The sequence below is a fragment of the Mauremys mutica genome, chromosome 2, assembly GCF_020497125.1.
Source record: "Mauremys mutica isolate MM-2020 ecotype Southern chromosome 2, ASM2049712v1, whole genome shotgun sequence".
In the NCBI taxonomy this organism is placed as follows: Eukaryota; Metazoa; Chordata; order Testudines; family Geoemydidae; genus Mauremys; species Mauremys mutica.
Genome location: NC_059073.1, coordinates 90,053,721 through 90,073,995, shown reverse-complemented (window position 1 = coordinate 90,073,995; position 20,275 = coordinate 90,053,721). Strand labels below are relative to the sequence as shown.

The following is a 20,275-nucleotide window of genomic DNA, read 5'->3' as shown; positions in this document are numbered from 1 at the left end:
CTCGGTACACATAGTATATTGTTTTTCATTTTTACTAGAAAAAGTCAATTGCACTGAAGAAAAAAAAATCAGAAATTAGAGAGAGTATTCTCTCTGACAGGTTTCAGAGTAGCAGCCGTGTTAGTCTGTATCCGCAAAAAAGAACAGGAGTACTTGTGGCACCTTAAAGACTAACATGCTACAATAAATTTGTTAGTCTTTAAGGTGCCACAAGTACTCCTATTCTCTCTGAGAAAGACAATAGTTCCAAACAATCCAGCTCCCAAAGAAGTCAAGAGGAATCTTTCCATTGACTACAGTTATAGCTACCTCAGTACTAGAAATATTTCAACACACTGAAGAGACCTACCCGATGAACAACATAAACCATTAAGGTGATGACTTAAAAAAAACATTAAAAGAACTTTGTAGGCATAACTTGGGGAATCATAAGCATAACAGAGGATATAAGAAAGATCTATATTAATTCAAGAGGAACAATTGTTTAAGTGTCAGCACAAGGGATTATACAATAACGGGGAGACATTTTGGATGAATACTATGAAAAATGTCTCTGTGGAGAAAGCTATTAGACTTTGTAATAGGGATTTAATCCTGCTCCCTTCTAGTCAATGGGAAAATTCCCATTGACTTCAGTGGTGCAGGATTCAAGTACTTGTCTCACAAGCAAGTGGTGGAACCTCATCCCTTTAAAACCAGACTCAACAAAGAACCAGATAGGCACCACACTAGCAATGAGGGGACTAATGGGGCAGCTAGGCTCCACACTGGCAACGAGAAAATTAAAGAGAGCCTTTAGACTCATTTGACCCTGGCCCATTAATTTGCAGCCATAGAGAAGGGAGTTCAAAGGAAAAGATGTAGGCCTAGTCTACACTAAGATTTTTACATTGGTGTAGTTACGCATTGATCAGGAGTGAGAAAAATCCATGCCCCTGAGAGACGTAGCTATCCCAACCTAACCCCCAGTGTAGACAGTGCTAGTTTGACCGAAGAATTCTTTCGTCAGCCTAGCTACTGCCTCTGCTACTGCTAATAAGCAGAAGGCATGTTTGCGAGGAAGCAGCCAGGAAAGGAAGCACTGGGACATGCCTTTCTTGGCTGCTGCAGCCCAGCAAACCTGCCTGAAGGCAGAGAAGCAGTGGGAAGGCTGGGCTGCAACCAGGATGTCAGGGCTTTCTACAGGGAGCAGGGTCCTGGGGGCCCCTTGGGGCTGTACCTCTCCCCATGCTCTCTGGGAACTGGGGCTCAGCACATCCCAGCCCTTCCTTCACTGGTTGCAGTTCCATGGCAGGGTGCAACCTGGAGAGTGCAAGGAGAGGCACTGTGCAGCTCTGACATCCATGCTGCAACCCTCCTCCCGCTACTGCCCTGCCCGCAGCCTCTTATCTCCTGTGTAGTCCCTGTGTGCAGGCAGGCTTGCTGGGCGGCAGCCTCAGAAAAAAGTGCTGGGATGGGCTGAGCACCAACCACAGGCAGGTTTGTGGGGTTGCAGCCAGGGAAGTCTCAGTACTTCCTTCCCCACCTGCAGCCTTGTAAATCTGCATGCAGCTGGGGCCTGTCTCAAGAAAAGTTGTTAGTACGCAGCATGCCATTGCCAATATCTGAATCCCATTAACACTGGTCAAATATTCCCAGCAAAATGTTGCCACTAACCAGAAGTTGCTAGTATCAGGATTGCTATTAAGCAGAATTTGCTGTGTGTATTAAGTCTACAAAGTTACCTTTTCCAACCAAACTTGTGATCTCCTCAAAGAATGAAATCAGGTTTGTTTGACAAGAGTTATTTTCCATAAAACAACATTGACTGGCATTAAATTATTATCCTGTCCTTTAATTCTTTATTATTTGAATTTTATACCAGCCTTTCCATTATTTTGACCAGGATTGATGTCAGGCTAAGTGGCCGGTAGTTTCTCTGGGACTGAATGCAAGTAGAGGGAGATTGATAGGTGGAGTCATGTGTGTCAGAAGCAGACAGGACCAGAAAAGCACTGATCAGTGTGGTTCTGGGAAGAAGCGGAGAGAGAGGGAGCGCTTCTTTTGGGCAGAGGGCTGGCCAGAGATGATCTTAGCCAGCTCGTTTAGGAGTCTTGGGTGCTAGTTACTGGGACCTGCTGATTTAAAATATTTATCCCTAGTAGATGTTGTTTAACATTCTTCTTGGTCACTAATTGACTGGAAAGTATTTGATTGTCCTCATGTGATACCAGTACATCATCCTGCTTCTTTCCAAATACAGAACAGATATATTTTTGAACACTTTTGCCTTTTTCTGCCCCATTAACAATTTTATCATCTCAATACAGTTATGGGCTTATCCCATTTCTATGACTTCATTTATTCCTAATACAGTTAAACCCTGTTATCTCGACGGCCTAGGGGTTTGCCAAAAGCCGTCGAGATAACCAATGATCGAGATAAACCCCTATCCACCCCCCCACCCCCTCCCTGCCCCCTTACCGCGCTGCCTGCACGTGGCTGGATCCGGCAAAGCGGAGCCGGGCGGACGGGGAAGCGGAGCCGGCAGACCAGGTGCTCGAGATATTAGGGTTCAAATCGACATAACGGATGAGAAACTCATAAGACAAAGAGGGAGTTTGGCAGTTCCACTTGTAAACCGTCGACTTAATAGGATTGGCAAGTTAACCGAGGTCGACATAAATGGGTTCGACTGTATACTTAAAAACCTCCTCCTTTTTCTCCATAGCCCTGTCAGAAAATGGATTTTTTCCCCTCTGTTGTCTTTAGCCTTCCTTCTCAACTTTCTACCCACCATAACATCATATTTATATTGATTGCTATTTAATTCCCTCTTTTTTCTGGTTTGTGATATATTGCTTTAATTTCTAATTGCTGTCTTCCCTTCATCATTGACCCAGGATGGGGGTTTAGCTAAAGTTGTGCTCTTATTGATTGCAGAATCACAGCTTTTTGGCCATCTAATACAAATTCTTAAAGAACTCCAATTTTCATTCATATTTTTCTGTGTACATTTTTCCACTCAATCCATTTCACTCAGTTTTCCTCAGCTTTGGGAAATTACTCCCTTTGAAGCACCAAATATAAACATATTTACTGATTGGAACTGTCTTCTGTTTGCCCACATGAAATGCAATCAGGTCATAATCTACATGACTACCTATTAACTACATTTCCACCTCCAACTTCTCTCATTCTCATTTTTTTGTTTCAAAATTTGAAGATAATTACTCTGAGTTTATTTATTTTGGCAGCAACATTGTAAAACTTGGTACAGTGTATGAATTGCATTATCTGTTTTGCAAAAAAATTACACGCTAACAATTCAAACACAATATTTTAAATTTTCTATTATACGCTATAACTGTTTCGATGTTTAGAATGAATTCTTAATATCCTAAATTAATTACTTTACTAAATAATTGTTTAATTAAAGTAATTAAGTTTCAACACAAGTTTCATTGGTTATGCTAGTACATTGTGCACTGTGGGGTGTATTCTGCTCTCTGCTTTAATAAGAAGTACATGCATGCTTTGAGGACTGATCACTATAAATGCAAGATCAAAACTCAAATATTTTGCAGGCAAAATTATTAACATGACAAAATACTACTTAGCCTATTTGAATTACAGATACAAATTCAAAATGCAGTTTAAGCACAAACACTGTACAAGCAGCATGAGAACCTTCTACGTTTATTAGAACTAAGTGAATCAGAAATAACAGAGCTGCTGATTCTGCATAGCCATCTCCACATTTCAAGATGTTTCTATGTCTTCCTGACACTAAACACTAAAACCATTTTTATGAGGCACTCCAATATTCAACAATAAACTACAGTTTATTTTAAATGACACAATGCCTGTTTACAAACCATTAGGCATACCTGCAAGGATAGTATTTGCCAATTACATGCAGTCCCCCACCCCATCAACCTTATGCACAATAATAGGTTACAATCTTCAATTCAGATGATTAAATATTAATAAATCTTTATTAGTTGAATTTAATAAGCTTTAACAATTCTAAATAATTTTATTTTACTTGGGCAGTTTGTTGAAAGCCATGACAAATTACTACATATAAAGCATTTTATTTGTAGTATTCTTACAGTGCCACTTTTCTTTAAACACTTACTTATATGTATGGACTATAAACCTTTAAGCTAGGGAAGAATATTACAGGAAACACATTTTAAACAAATAAAAATGTGCAGAACTTTAAGCCATGGGCCCAAATAATAGTGCTGTGGAAAGTATATTATGCAATGTTGCATAATAAAGCAACAGACACATAGCCAGTTAAGTGTTCTGGTTGAAAAGGTCTGAAGGAAATCACACGTGTTTAGTTCATCGCTACTTTACTGCAGCCGCAATCTGTGATATTTGATAAGTGGGGTTGGCATGGGTCAGTGTTATTATTTGTACTGGAGTAGCACACAGAGGCCCCAATCAGGGATTGAGAGCCCCATCATGTTAGGCACTATACAAAACTTGAATCATCTCTACAGCTATGATGTAAAGCACCTTAATGCTTACAATGGTTGCTCGATAGTCAACAAATTTTTATAACACTGGAATTGTTATTGACATTTCCTGTTTCCTTTGCCTTAGACATACATTGGAATAATGTCTCAAATACATTTTAGGAAGACTGTTACAAAATAACATATATGCACTTACTGCACGGATGTCCTAAAACCTTCACCTCATCAATAGCCAGGTATCCTTGATGACCTGAAGTGACTACTTCAAAAATAACCTGAGAAGTGAAGAGAGAACTCTGTAATTACACAGTGGAAATAAAGTCTCTTATATCCATTACATTACTATAGAAAAATAAAACAACTATGTATTTATTTAAATAGTATGTTGAGAACTCATAACAAAAAGTCAAGAATGCATCTTTCAAATGATTTAGGACCAGAACATAAACCGCATTTTCACAATGTTACTCCCCACTGGGTTAAACACCACATTAAAGAGACTCCAAAAGCTATTGGATCTACAAGGCAGTCAGATTAACTTTTCATTTTCTGTCTTTTATAGTGCAAATCTGTTTATATTTAATACATGACAATTATACGGTATAGCCACATTTCTGTAGTGAACTGTATCAGACATATGCATGGCTATTTTCATGAGTGCATTAGACATGCTCTTAATCCTGCACCTACTGTACTAAGTTAAGTAAAGCAGATCCATTGGCTACAGTTTGTTTGATGGCTATAAATAGGTCACAAGATAAATGGACTGCTCTTGTCAGCTGAATTAAGAGCATTCAAAAGTAAACGTCTCCAAACTTTGGCAGCCCTTCTTTGAACAACTCAAGTCTGTTTATGCAGAACTGGAAAAAAATATGCCAGTGGCATTAATGGGTACTTTTTCAAAGTAATACACAGGAGATGCATGCTCAAATCCTGCTATTTTTTTAATCCCACTTTTCTTTGGAAATTTATCCCTAATTGTTTTTCTCTACTGTGCTCAAAAAGCATACAAAAAAAGTTTGGAAGAAATTTCACAGGTACGCTCTATATTTGACCTTGGAGAAGTTGCATAAAGACACAAGTGTACCATGATGCTTTGCTGCAATGGTTTAAATGACAAGAGTCCAATACAGAATGCAATATGTCACAATGACAATATGGAGCTAGCATAATATTAAAATAAGGTAATGGGTTTTCTGCTGTTGAATAAACACTATAAAATCAAGGATCATGAATTTAAAATAAAATCTTGAGGTGACAGTATTGTTCATCATTCCTTGTCCTCACAACAGATACATGAATTGGTTTGTCCCATCTTAAAAAAACCGGCTTTAGTCACAACTCCCAGTAAAAGTTTCACTCCACCTTCTTTCTGCCCTTCATCTCTATACTAACTGAACAAATAGCAGCCTTAAACTCCTCTCATATAATTTCGTTTGGAACCCCTAGTCCACAAATGTGGCTTCTATTCCCTACACTCCACTAAACTCCTCTCACCAAGGTCCCTAATGAACTCTTCCTGGACAAATATAAGGGTTTTTATTCCATCCTCTTCCTTCGTGACCCGCTAGCTTCCTTTGACACTGTTGACCATATTCCTCTTCTTGAAATCCTGTCAACCCTGGGCGTTCTTGGCTCTGCCCTCTCCTACCTCTGTAACTGCTCCTTTGGTGTCTTGTTCACTTGGTGCTTCTGCTACTTCTCCCCCTTTTGATGGGGGTCTCATTGGGCAGAGGTCCATCATCTTTATAACAAATCTACCTCTGGACACTGAACCAGACTCCTTCTGTCCAAACTAAAATCTCAGCATGTCTTTCTGAATTCTCCTTGTGGGTCCAACCAACAACAAAAACTTACCATGGCCAAAAGAGAAAGACTGGCAGTTTAAAATTCCATAAAACAATTTTTGCTAAAAAAATAAATGTAAGAGTATTCTTCAGTTACAGCTAGTGACCCTTAATATCTAATTCTAAACTAAGGCCAAATTCTGACCTCACTTATACCTCAATTCCATTTGCTAAAGTGAGTTGTACAGGTTTCTATAGGCTCCTACTGTTTACTACAGTATCCAGTGCAAGCCCATTTAAAGTTTCAAGGAAACAGTGTCCTACAAACACAAAATTGGTTCTACCACCAACAAAACTATCCTTCAAGAAATCTTTTGAAGAAAACAATGCAAAAGAGTAGTAGTATCCAACTCTTTTATAGCACATGGAAAAGAGGATACTAAGGGGGGATATGATAGAGGTATATAAAATCATGAGTGGTGTAGAGAAAGTGAATAAGGAAAAATTATTTTCTTGTTCCCATAATATAAGAACTAGGGGCCACCAAATGAAATTAATGGGCAGCAGGTTTAAAACAAATAAAAGGGAGTTCTTCTTCACACAGCGCACAGTCAACCTGTGGAACTCCTAGCCTGAGGAGGTTGTGAAGGCTAGGACTATAACAGGGTTTAAAAGAGAACTAGATAAATTCATGAAGGTTAAGTCCATTAATGGCTATTAGCCAGGATGGGTAAGGAATGGTGTCCCTAGCCTCTGTTTGTCACAGGGTGGCGATGGATGGCTTGAGAAAGATCACTTCATCGTTACCTGTTAGGTTCTCTCCCTCTGGAACACCTGGCATTGGTCACTGTCGGTAGACAGATACTGGGCTGGATGGACCTTTGGTCTGACCTAGTATGGCCATTCTTATGTTCACTTTGGATACAAAGATCTCAAAGTGCTTTAGCAAAGGAAGTAATTATCATCCTCATTTTACAGATACGGCATTGAAGGCATAGAGAGGGGAACTGACTCCCCCAAGGTCATCCAGCAGCAGAGTCGGGCATAGAACCCAGTTCAGAGCTCTATCCTCTGGTCCAACTGCCTGGGTTAAAAAAAGGCATGACGTATCTGTGTTTCAACAGAGCAAGGGAACTTACTCCAAATCTTGCCCTTTAACATACGCAGATTTCTAGGTGAGGTCTGGGAAAGTATTGGAGGAAATTGCAGATACACACATCTTAAATAAATGACCAATAGGGCTTTTGTTGGAAAATATTCCAACAAGACTATTGATGCAAAGCTGGTTTTTCAACCAAATATATATTTTTAAAAGTGTCTGATTTTCATTAAAAAGTATTTTTTTTCCTAGAAAAACTAACCACTCCAAACCCCAAATATCTGTAATTGGAAACGCTGCTGTGCTGCCTCATGAGAGTTGTAGTTTGCAAGTCTCATGCCCCAAGTACTCCGCTATGGGCTGGGTTCCCTAGACAGATTACATCTCCCGGGAGGTATCCTGGCCATGGACTCCTATGATACACCATGGTTGCAGGAAAAAAAACATCCCAATGTGTAGAAAGAATAGTAAATATGGCAGGCAACCAGCTTGGCTTAACAGTGAAATCCTTGCTGATCTTAAACGCAAAAAAGAAGCTTACAAGAAGTGGAAGATTGGACAAATGACCAGGAAGGAGTATAAAAATATTACTCAGGCATGCAGGAGTGAAATCAGGAAGGCCAAATCACACTTGGAGTTGCAGCTAGCAAGAGATGTTAAGAGTAACAAGAAGGGTTTCTTCAGGTATGTTAGCAACAAGAAGAAAGTCAAGGAAAGTGTGGGCCTCTTACTGAATGAGGAAGGCAACCTAGTGACAGAGGAGGTGGAAAAAGCTAATGTACTCAATGATTTTTTTGCCTCTGTCTTCACAAATTAGGTCAGCTCCCAGACTGCTGCACTGGGCAGCACAATATGGGGAGAAGGTGACCAGCCCTCTGTGGAGAAAGAAGTGGTTCAGGACTATTTAGAAAAAACTGAACGAGCACAAGTCCATGGGGCTGGATGCACTGCATCCGAGGGTGCTAAAGGAGTTGGCAGATGTGATTGCAGAGCCATTGGTCATTATCTTTGAAAACTCATGGCGATCGGGGGAGGTCCCGGATGACTGGAAAAAGGCTAACGTAGTGCCCATCTTTAAAAAAGGGAAGGAGGAGGATCTGGGGAACTACAGGCCAGTGAGCCTCACCTCAGTACCTGGAAAAATCATGGAGCAGGTCCTCAAGGAATCAATTCTGAAGCACTTAGAGGAGAGGAAAGTGATCAGGAACAGTCAGCATGGATTCACCAAGGGCTAGTCATGCCTGAATAACCTAATTACCTTCTATGAGGAGATAACTGGGTCTGTGGATGAGGGGAAAGCAGTGGATGTGTTATTCCTTGACTTTAGCAAAGCTTTTGATATCGTCTCCCACAGTATTCTTGCCAGCAAGTTAAAGAAATATGGGCTGGATGAAAGATGGATAGAAAGCTGGCTAGATTGTCGGGCTCAACAGGTAGTGATCAATGGCTCCATGTCTAGTTGGCAGCCGGTTTCAAGCGGAGTGCCCCAAGGGTCAGTCCTGGGGCCGGTTTTGTTCAATATCTTCATTAATGATCTGGAGGATGGTGTCGACTGCACTCTCAGCAAGTTTGCAGATGACACTAAACTGGGGAGAGTGGTAGATACACTGGAGGGTAGGGATAGGATACAGAGGGACCTAGACAAATTAGAGGATTGGGCCAAAAGAAATATGATGAGGTTCAACAAGGACAAGTGCAGAGTCCTGCACTTAGGATGGAAAAATCTCATACACTGTTACAGACTAGGGACCGAATGGCTAGGAAGCAGTTCTGCAGAAAAGGACATAGGGGTTACAGTGGATGAGAAGCTGGATATGAGTCAACAGTGTGCCCTTGTTTCCAAGAAGGCACTTTGTGCTGTATAAGTAGGGGCACTGCCAGCAGATCGAGGGACATGATCATTCCCCTCTATTTGACATTGGTGAGGCCTCAGCTGGAGTACTGTGTCCAGTTTTGGGCCCCACACTAAAAGAAGGATGTGGAAAAATTGGAAAAAGAGTCCAGCGGAGGGCAACAAAAATGATTAGGGGGCTGGAGCACATGACTTATAAGGAGAGGCTGAGGGAACTGGGATTGTTTAGTCTGCAGAGGAGAAGAATGAGGGGGGAATTGATAGCTGCTTTCAACTACCTGAAAGGGGGTTCCAAAAAGGATGGATCTAGACTGTTCTTAGTGGTACCTGATGACAGAACAAGGAGTAATGGTCTCAAGTTGCAGTGGGGGAGGTTTAGGTTGGATATTAGGAAAAACTTTTTCACTAAGAGGGTGGTGAAGCACTGGAATGCGTTATCTAGTGAGGTGGTGGAATCTCCTTCCTTAGAGGTTTTTAAGGGCAGGTTTGACAAAGCCCAGGCTGGGATGATTTAGTTGGGAATTGGTCCCACTTTGAGCAGGGGGTTGGACTAGATGACCTCCTGAGGTCCCTTCCAACCCTAATATTCTATGATTCTATGGTATCTCAGTGATCAGAAAGACTATGGTGCATCATGGGAAATGTAGTATGACCAGGTAGCCGGGCCAATAAAGAATGGGAGCAAGAGGCACCCAAAATACAACTCCCACTGAGGCACCACAGCGGCATTGCTGAATACTTTTTTTTTCAGTTTTCAAATAATGTTTTTTCCACTGAACCTGGAATTGTTTTCATTTGCAATGACATTTCCGAGGAAGAGGAAGAAAAAGAGGGGGACATTTTCCAAACACTACAATGGTCAGTAGTCTTCAGTCCAGAACCTGTATGAAAGGCTGGAGCAAAGTTCTTGATTGCTCTAATATGCATATAAACAAACAAAGCTGTGAGCTTCTAAATACAAAATAATCTCTCAAGCAATTTCATAGACAGAAATTACAAGATTAGGATAGTTTAAACAAGACATTTGTAACAGACCAGAGATGCATCGAGTGATCTAAAATACTCTACCATACTCCCAGATATCATACCATAAAGGTCTCATTGTATATAATGAAAAAAGCAGTGTTGGACTCTCTGTTGAACTACAAAAAGAACAGGAGTACTTGTGGCACCTTAGAGACTAACACATTTATTTGAGCATAAGCTTTTGTGGGCTAAAACCCACTTCATCGAATGCATAGAATGGAACACACGGAAAGAAGATATTTATACATACAGAGAACATGAAAAGGTGGAAGTACGCATACCAACTGTAAGAGGCCAATCAATTGAGATGAGCTATCATCAGCAGGAGAGAAAAAAAAACCTTTGAAGTGATAATCGAGATGACCCATAGAAGGTGTGAGGATATTTTAACATGGGGAAATAGATTTAATTAGTGTAATGACCCAACCATTCCCAGTCTCCGTTCAAACCTAAGTTAATTGTATCTAATTTGCATATTAAATTAAGTTCAGCAGTCTCTCTTTGGAGTCTGTTTTTGAAGATTTTTTGTTGCAAAATTGCCACCTTCAAGTCTGTCACTGAGTGGTTAGAGAGGTTGAAGTGTTCTCCCACAGGTTTTTGAATGTTATGATTCCTGATGTCAGATTTGTGTCCATTTATTCTTTTGTGTAGAGACTGTCTGGTTTGGCCAATGTATATGGCAGAGGGGCATTGCTGGCACATGATGGCATATATCATTTTGGTAGATGTGCAGGTGAACGAGCCCCTGATGGCGTGGCAGATGTGATTAGGTCCTATGATGGTGTCACTTGAATAGATATGTGGACAGAATTGGCATCGGGCTTTGTTGCAAGGATAGGTTCCTGGGTTAGTGTTTACGTTGTATGGTGTGCAGTTGCTGGTGACTATTTGCTTCAGGTTGGGAGGCTGTCTGTAAGCGAGGACTGGCCTGTCTCCCAAGATCTGTGAGAGTGAGGGATCATCTTTCAGGATAGGTTGTAGATCTTTGATGATACGCTGGAGAGGTTTTAGTTAGGGGCTGAAGGTGACGGCTGGTGGCGTTCTGTTATTTTCTTTCTTGCGCCTGTCACTACAGTTACTGTCACACAGGCGTTAGGTTTCAATGAATAGTAGCACTAGTTTAAATATATTGGGCCAGATCACACTCCCACTGAAGTCAATGGCCAGACTGCTGCCATCTTAAATAGGAACAGGACTGAGTCCTTTTTGACACATAATATGCATGTCAGTGAAGTGAAAGAGATACCACAACCAGTAGTGACATACCTCAGCCGAAAAGGCATCAATGACATGCCTTTCACTTTACTCAAAGACATGACATGTGCTACAAAAAGCTGCAAATCCCTCTCACAGTATAATTTTCATCTGTTCACAGTGTTCTAAAATAATATTAGCATGTGCATCAGTAAGTAGTATTCCCTTATACTCTGATTAATGAATGAAGATTATGGGCCAAAATTCTCTGGTGTAAATGAGGACGGTTCCATTTTTGCCCATTTACACCAGCAGGATATTTGACCCTACATAGATCACACATTTTTAAAATTACTAGTATACATATACTAGTACATAAGTTATAAACTCATTAATGAGTTTATAAATCCCAAGTCACACTGAGTTTTAAACAATAAGTACTCCACAAGTAAACATGCTGGTTGTCCATGTATACTAGAGGTAAAGACCAGATTTTTAAAAACATCACAAGCATAGGCTCAGCGTGATCACACTCGCAAACAGATTACTGTAGATCAAAGAACTGGTAAGGGATATAAGTAGCTGTCAGTGTGTGAAAACACCGTCTTTGGGCAGACAACCACAGTAGCTGCATGAACAAAAGTACATGCAGAAATGCACATGTATGCTTGCAGGTTTGTCCTAAATGTCTATTGTCATGAAAACATGGCTCTAAATGTAAATAGGTGAGTTAGCTAACAGATGTATAAACATTTGCCTCCCTATATAATACCCATCATATGAACTGAGGAACTATTTACTTCAGATAGCAGAGTGTAAAGACAGTTATATGATCAAACCATAATATCACTTGGAGTCAAACAGCAGCCCTTTAGAGGTTTCCAGTTTCACATGCAGAGGGTTATGCCAATCAAAGTACATAAGTGTTCTGTGGGGTCATCTTGTGAAGGAGCTACTGAAAGGCCATAGCTTATTCGTTATGCATGTGCATTTGATGGTGAATAAACCTTGTCATCTAATGAAGGCAAACACAATAGGTCAGATTCTGATCTCAGTTACACTGGTGGAAATTTACAATGACTTCTGTGGAGTTATTTCATATTTACAATAGTATAACTGAGATTAGAATTTGGCCCAGTATTCAAATTGTGTATCTAAGAAGTTTGCAATTACTGGCAGCTGACAATTAAATGCTGCTTTATATGCTTAAGTGAAAATCTGAATGCAGAATGGACACAGGATGGTAATTGTAGGGGAATTTTAATTTAACATCCCAGGACAGGTATTGCTTTCTTTGTATGCAGCACATCCCCACCCCTCCCCTATGCTTTCTACTACATGTGCCCTCTCCTACTAGCTCCCTTCTTTGGCTGTATTTTTACACCATTACTAATTTTTTTCTGAATTTTTATCAACCTCATTTAAAAAAAAAAACCCAAGGAGCAGACTATAACTCCTTCATCCTGTATTTCTTGTGAAAACCATGTACAGTTTTTTCATCATTTTCCACTTGATGAGTTGCCTGGTCTGAAGAATGTAAACATTTTCACTCTAGACTCTCAACTTTCCATTTCATCACAGCTGACAACATCTGAAGACAATACATAGGAACATTAGTCAAAATAAAACAACATTCTAGCACAGCAATCTGCACTAAACATGATAGTCTTTTGTTTCTTTGGAAATTATTTTGCTGCCTTATCAGTTAGGAAACAACTGGTTAAAACACTGATTTCATTTGCTCATGAAACACTATGCTGAATGTCTGGCTGAGAGATGTTTTACATCAGGCTATTCCTCAGATGCCTGCCAAACAGGAAATAGTGAAGTGGTTTAACATCACACCGTCCCTGATCCTGCCTGCTTCAGTGAAGAGCAAAATTAACTTTTCATTTCTGCCACTTCCCCTTCTATATGTGAACAAAGAAAGGGAGTTTGCTTATCATAATGCTTGCTAGTGAAAATGTGCTGTTGGAGATAACTTGCCAGTTCCAAAGAACAAAAGAAATAAGTAATTTTTACCTCTAATGAATGACCTCACTTAGTAAATTCTTGCCTTTGTTGTTGCAAAGAAATTACAAAACTTTTAGTCAAACGGTGGACTGTACCTCACTATAAACACACTGTAATTTAAAAATATCTATTTGAAAAAGAGAAGAAAATAAAGTATATTAAGAAGTCTACTTAATGTAAGGATATAGAAGAAGAAGAAAAATCAATAATCCTATTAGTTTTACATCCCAGGGCAGGTATTGGTTTCTTTGTTTTCAGCACATCCTCACTTCTCCCCTATGTATATACTATACTCTTCTCCCCATAGCTCTCTTCTTTGACTGTATTTTACACTATCACTCTCCCCTACAAATATCATCCTGTTTCCAAATTTGCACATAAAGTGGCATTTAAGTGCCTACAGCCAACCTGAGCAATCCAAAGGAGGGTGTCTTTCCACGCCAAACATTGAAAATGGGGCTTATAATATTTAAAGCTAGTGAAATTAATTGTATTTATGCAGGTTATTTTGTCCTATTTCTCTGACAACTGCCTAGCACCTCTGATTTTAAGGGTAGGAGGTCAGAATTGATGGCAGACTCTTACTGATATGACTTGGGTCAAATGTCTGCTTACTGTTGGACACATAACTACGTTTAAAACAAAGCAATTTTAAAAACTTGGATTACCCAGCCAGAGATGCATCTTTTTCAGAATTTCTAGTAATAAACTATATAATTTAACAAGAGTTTTTTTGGTTTTTTAAAGCCCTTGGGACTTAGGGCAATGTTTAAAATTTTTGTCAGTTATAACATTTCTTTCTCGTTTTAAATGTATTAAGCCCAACTGATGCCACATATAAGCATGTGAATGTGAGTTTAACATTTACTGTACAAGAAACTTCACTCTTTGTCCTTCTTGATAAACTCTAAAGTACAGGGTCTAAACCAAATTCCCAAGCACCAAGTACAGTACATTCAGGTAATGACGTGAAGGACAATTTCAGCCAGTTTTTAAAAGACAGGATGGATCTAGTAGTTCATATTCCCTAAACTCCTCATTTATAAGGAAAGGTATTAGACAGTAAAGGGTAAAACCCAGCTTAGTGTAAAGTTATACCTTCAAACTCGTGTCTGTGGTCACTAGAAAGAAATCTAGAATTCCCCCAGAGTTCTTATTCCCTCTCAGCCCTTCAGATTACTTAAGAGATGATGTTAAATAAAACGCAATAGCCTAAAGACAAGCGTACTCTACTAAAAATACTTTATATCTTTCTTCAAATTTCATTTCTTATTTTAAAATTATGTTTGTTGGTATTTTTTAATCAAGTATTTCAGTCCTTTTCTGCATTTCTAGAGTGAATGAATTAGAAAGCAAATAATTCAAAAAGAGGGGTGTGAGTGTAACTAAGGACTTGTCTACCCTTCATAATTTTGTCGACAAAATAGTAGCGGTGTATACACGACAATGCTCCTTTTACTGACAAAACTCTCCCACTTTGCCGACAAAATAAAACCACCTCAACAAGAGGCGTAGAGCTTTTTGTGGCAAATTTAGAACAACAAAATGACAGTGTAGACACGGCGCTTGGTTATGTCACTATAAATGACCTCCAGGAGGTATCCCACAATGCCCATTCTGACCGCTCTGGTCAGCAGTTTGAACTCCGCTGCCTTGCACACGTGTACACAAGCATCTGCCCCTCCTCCTTTAAGGACCTGGGAATTTCTGAAATTCCACTTCCTGTTTCCTTAGCGTGGAGAGTTCACATCATATCTTCCTAGCTGATCATGGCGGTTCCATGAAACAAATGCTCTCCTGCTAGGAGCACATCTGAGTTGTTGGATCTTCTGGCACTGTGGGGAGAAGAGGCTGTGCAGTCCTAGCTCCGCTCCAGTCATAGGAACTTCGATAACTATGGTTAGATTTCTCATGGCATGTTGGATAAGGGCTCTGAATGAGACACACATGAATGCTGTGTGAAGATAAAGGAGCTCAGGTAAGCGTACCAGAAGGCAAGGAAGACAAACCGTCACTCTGGTGCTGCGCCAAAGACCTGCCACTTCTATAAGCAGGGGGACACCATCCTTGACAGTGACCCCACCTCCACCACCAAGAGTCCTGTGGATACTTCGGCGGGGCTAGAGACAGCGGAGAGTGGACTCAACCCCGAGGATGAAGTCATGGACGAGGAGGTTGAATTGGATGACAATGAGGTGCACATGGAAGGGTCATCCTGTAGCATGGAAAGCTGGAACCTCTTTTCCACTTCGGAGGGGGTCTAGCCAGTCTCAGGAGGCCATCTCTGGCATGCATGATGCAGGAAAGGAGAGCTCTGGTAAGTAATCTTTTTGAGTTGATGCTGCTCGGTTATATGAGGTAAAGCTGTCCTTTTCTTTGTATATTATAGAAGTGGGTAACGGGATAGAAATGTACAAGACTAGTTGTGTTTGTATGTGCTCGCATGTGCTTCACATTCCCCTGTACAGCTAAGCAGCACACCGAGATTACACAGGAATCCTCCCGAGAGATCTCTAAGAAACTTTTCTGGAGGTACTCGTCAATCCTCTGCTGAAGGTTCCTTGGCAGAGCTGCTTTGTTCTTTCCCCCATTGTAGGAAACTTTGCCATGCCAATTGGCAGTCACTTGTGCAGGGACCAAAATGGCACACAGGCAAGCAGCATAAGGAGATGCATCCTTGCTTATCCTCAGAAGTGAGATATCGGCTTCAATGACTCCTTCCCCCGCTCTACATCCCCCCTGTGGAAATGGTGGCAGAATTTACAATATTGTCCCTACTCGCCTGCAGTGATCCTCTTTTAAAAAAAACCTAGACCGTTGCCCCATATTGAGCCCCCCCAGGCTAAACTCACCAGGTTTAGGGCATTTGCCAAGCTCTGTGCTTGCCAAGGGACAGTGAGAAACTGATTCGTATTTAAAAAGAGGTGCACTAACAATCATGCTTTTGTTTATTGTTTCTTGTGTTTCTGCAGATGTGTCCTTTAGGGGAACCTCCTACACACCAGCGAGTACCTACACCAGATAAGGAAAAAACCATGAAGGAACAAGGACATATTTAAAAAGGTGCTTCTATCCTCAGAGGTAGTAAACCAAGAATGCACGATGTAGAGAGAGACTTTAAAAGAAAATTATAAAACAGACAGACAGGACAGGAGAGCCAGGAGAAAATTGTAATGGGCCAGGAGCAGATTATAAAAGCGATGGAGGAGATGTTGAAGTCCCTAATCATGCTGCAGGCAGAATGCATGCTCAGTCCCACCTGCAGCAGCCAATACAGAACTGCCTTCCATGCCCTCCCCAAACGCCTCCCACACGTTCCTTGCAGCTTCCCAGCCCATCTTGGTACCGTGTTCACTCCACTCCTTTGGACAGCTTCCAAAATGATAGCTGGACTTACATATAACTAGAAGAGCCTACATTACCCTTCCTTGTTATCTCCATTCCCACCAAGCCTTTTGTATGTGCTGACAATTGATATTTAATAAAAACATACTCTCTGAAAGATAACCAATCTTTATTTGTCTCTCACACATGGTGATTGCTGCTGAAATTAATACACAGTTGCAATTTGATCATTTGCTGACTACATATCATGGTCAGGAATCATCACAATTTTCATGGAAGGCAACAAGTTAACAAAATATGGCAGAGTGCTGTAAAGACAGACACATTACTCGTGTTCATTGTCATAATGGTGCCTCAAAGCCTCCCTGATTCGAATAGTCCCCCATTGTGCCTTGCCAATAGCCCTGGTATCTAGCTGCTCAAAATCAGCCATCAGGCGATCCGTCACTGTGCTCCACTCTAGGGGAAACTTTTCACCCTTAGCCTCACAAATATTATGGAGTACACAGCCAGCTACTATGACCATGGGAATATTTTCCTCTTTTAGGTCTAACCTGCCATAAAGGCAGTGCCAACATGTTTTTAATCTGCCTAAAGCACATTATACAGGCCTTCTCCACCTGCTCAGCGTATTGTTGAAGTGTTCCTTGCAGCTGTCCAGGTTTCCCATGTAAAGTTTTATGAGCCATGGAAGTAAGGGGTTCGCTGAGTCTCCCAGGATCACTATGGGCATTTCAACATCCCCTATTGGAATCTTCTGGTCTGGAAAGAAAGTCCCTGCTTGCAGCTTTCTGTACAGGCCAGTGTTCCTAAAGATGCATGCGTCATGCACCTTCTCAGACCACCCCACATTAATGTCAGTGAAATGCCCACAGTGATCCACAAATCTGTCCAATATCATAGAGAAGTACCCCTTTTATTGATGTACTCAGTCATCAGATGGTCTGGGGCCAAAATTGAGATATGCATGTAATTGATCGTCCTGCCACACTTGCACACATTGCATAAACCCATCCACTATTTCACGCACATTGCCAAGAGTCATAGTCTTTTGTAGCAGGATGTGATTAACAGTTCTGCACACTTGCGTTAACACAGCCCCAGTGATGGGCTTTCCAACTCCAAACTAATTGCCACTGATTGGTAGCAATTTGGAGTCGCCAGCTTCCACACAGCGATCGCTACATACTTCTCCACCAAAAGGGCAGCCCTCATTTTGGTGTCTTTGCACCACTGTGCTGGGGCAAGCAGCGCGCACAGTTCCAGGAAGGTGGTTTTCTGTATCCAAAAGTTCTGCAGCCCAGACCTGCATAACCAGATGTGATCCTACCACTCAGTGCTTATTTCCCAAGCCCAGAAATGATGGTCCACTGTGTGCAACTACTCTAGGAATGCCAAAAGTAATCTGGTGTTGTTTCTTTCCATGGCACGCAGAAGGTCAGGCACCTCTGATTCCTGTTCAGATTTGTAGAAGCAGCAAAGAATCCTGTGGCACCTTATAGACTAACAGAAGTTTTGCAGCATGAGCTTTCGTGGGTGAATACCCACTTCTTCGGATGCAAGCAGTGACTGCTTGCATCCGAAGAAGTGGGTATTCACCCACGAAAGCTCATGCTGCAAAACTTCTGTTAGTCTATAAGGTGCCACAGGATTCTTTGCTGCTTCTACAGAACCAGACTAACACGGCTACCCCTCTGATACTGTTCAGATTTGGAGCTCATGATATACTATATGACCAGCTGAAATGTGTTCATAACAGTGACCACAACAGTAGAGAGCAGTGCAGGATCCACCCTTTCAAACGGAGATGGTAGGTGCACAGTAAACAGGGACCACTGAAAAATGCCACAACATGCAGTCCATAGAATGATGGGACCGAAAAAACTGCATCATTGGACATTGAGCCCACACCCATGATGCACTATTATCCACTCTCCCTTCCCACAATTCCTAGCTGCAGAAGGTGGCTAGTAGCACAGTAGGATAGCTACCCACAGTGCACTGTTCCCACTGTCGATGCGCTTCACCAATAGAAGGAACGTTGTGTGAGCATGCACAAACAATGTAATTATACAAGTTTTTGATTGTCGGAGTAACTTGCTTTGACAAAATTCTGTAGCGTAGACAAGCCCTTAACAGTATGCCTAACTACTTGGGGAGGCATCTTCCAAGGGGCAGCACTCTGGCTCTCCATTTTTTTTATTTTTTTTTTGCTTGCGGCGCGAAAAGCCGGGAGCTGGCCCTGAGCGGAGGTGAGCTGCGGCTGTGGGGGGCGCAGGGAGCCCGGGGGAGGGAGGGGGGAGCAGAGGAACCGCTCTCCCCGCAGCACACCTCCGCCTCCTCCTCCGAGCGCCGCTACTCCCCCTCCCTCCCAGGGAGGGGTAGGAGGGGAAATGCACTGTTCCCGGGGGAGGAGGCAGGGCCGGGGATTTGGGGAAGGGATTGGAATGGAGCGGGGAAGGGGAGGAGTTGGGGCAGGGCCGGGGAGGGGGGGATTTTTTTGCTTGGGGCGGCAAAAAACTTGGAGCCGGCCCTGTTTGCAACATTAGCTGAGAAACTCACCAACCTGAACTCAGCTGGGGGGTATTGTATCTCACAATCTATGGAGTTGTACAATTATTTATGCTTAAAAAATTAAAGCACATTTTAATACTGCACACTGGTCTGACAACATAAAATAACCCTATGAAATAACAGATTTTTCTCCTATTAAAGAGGTAGCAAGCAGGTCATATATACTTAAAGAAACCAGATATTTTATTCTGTTGCCCTCTGATGAAAACACATAGCCAATACTTCCTGACTGGTGCAGTTCTAAGTGAGGGGCAGGCTTCAAGTAGCAGCAATTTGAACAAGAATTAATTGAGGAATTAAATACATCTTAATAATCAGAATACTTGACAATTTAACTTTAAATGACAAGTAATTCACCTATAATTAGCTTTGCTAGATGAAGGTTATCAATGTGATTTATATATCTAGTACAGTAGTTTGCCATGTAGGGTAAAACCTACACAAATAATTACCTGGTACAAAGAAAATGTATATTGGATGAATATGATTACTATGCTCAGAGCCTGTACTTTTAAAGAGTCATTTCTAAATGGAAACCTGACATAAAAGGTGCCAATAACACGAATTAACTATAGGAACACAATATAACAAAAAGCTAATTATTAAATCTTTTAAATGCTTTGCCTGTGTTTATGTTAATAATATGCAGGATAAAACCACTTTAAATACCAAATAAATACTAAGGTGTTTGACTAGAATTGGATTTACTCCAAAATAACCGGTCTTGCTTTTATTCAGTTAGCATTAGTGGGAGTTACTTGCCTACATTTTTCATGAATCATCAGGAAAATAGACTCAAAAATGTTTTTAAGAGATCTGCATTGTACAAATACTATTCCTTTAAAACACTACTATGTAGCCTGTGTTAATATTTATGGCTTAATTTTGATTTGTTTGTTGGTAGGTACACCGTGGG

General features: G+C 41.1%; 1 protein-coding gene and 1 long non-coding RNA gene across 10 annotated transcripts in view; one reads left to right on the top strand and one right to left on the bottom strand.

The window, feature by feature from the left end:
* LOC123363973 overlaps positions 1–16,748 on the top strand; it is a 55,905-nt gene extending 39,157 nt beyond the window's left edge. Inside the window, exon 3 of the long non-coding RNA XR_006576957.1 lies at positions 16,413–16,748. This is a non-coding gene — a long non-coding RNA (uncharacterized LOC123363973). The remainder of the gene's footprint in view (positions 1–16,412) is intronic.
* PTPRM (protein tyrosine phosphatase receptor type M) overlaps positions 1–20,275 on the bottom strand; it is a 726,112-nt gene that overhangs the window by 435,995 nt on the left and 269,842 nt on the right. For all 9 annotated transcript variants that reach the window (XM_045005637.1, XM_045005638.1, XM_045005641.1 and 6 more), the window contains exon 4: positions 4,666–4,744. In XM_045005637.1, coding sequence (XP_044861572.1) covers positions 4,666–4,744 — 79 coding nt within the window. The remainder of the gene's footprint in view (positions 1–4,665; positions 4,745–20,275) is intronic.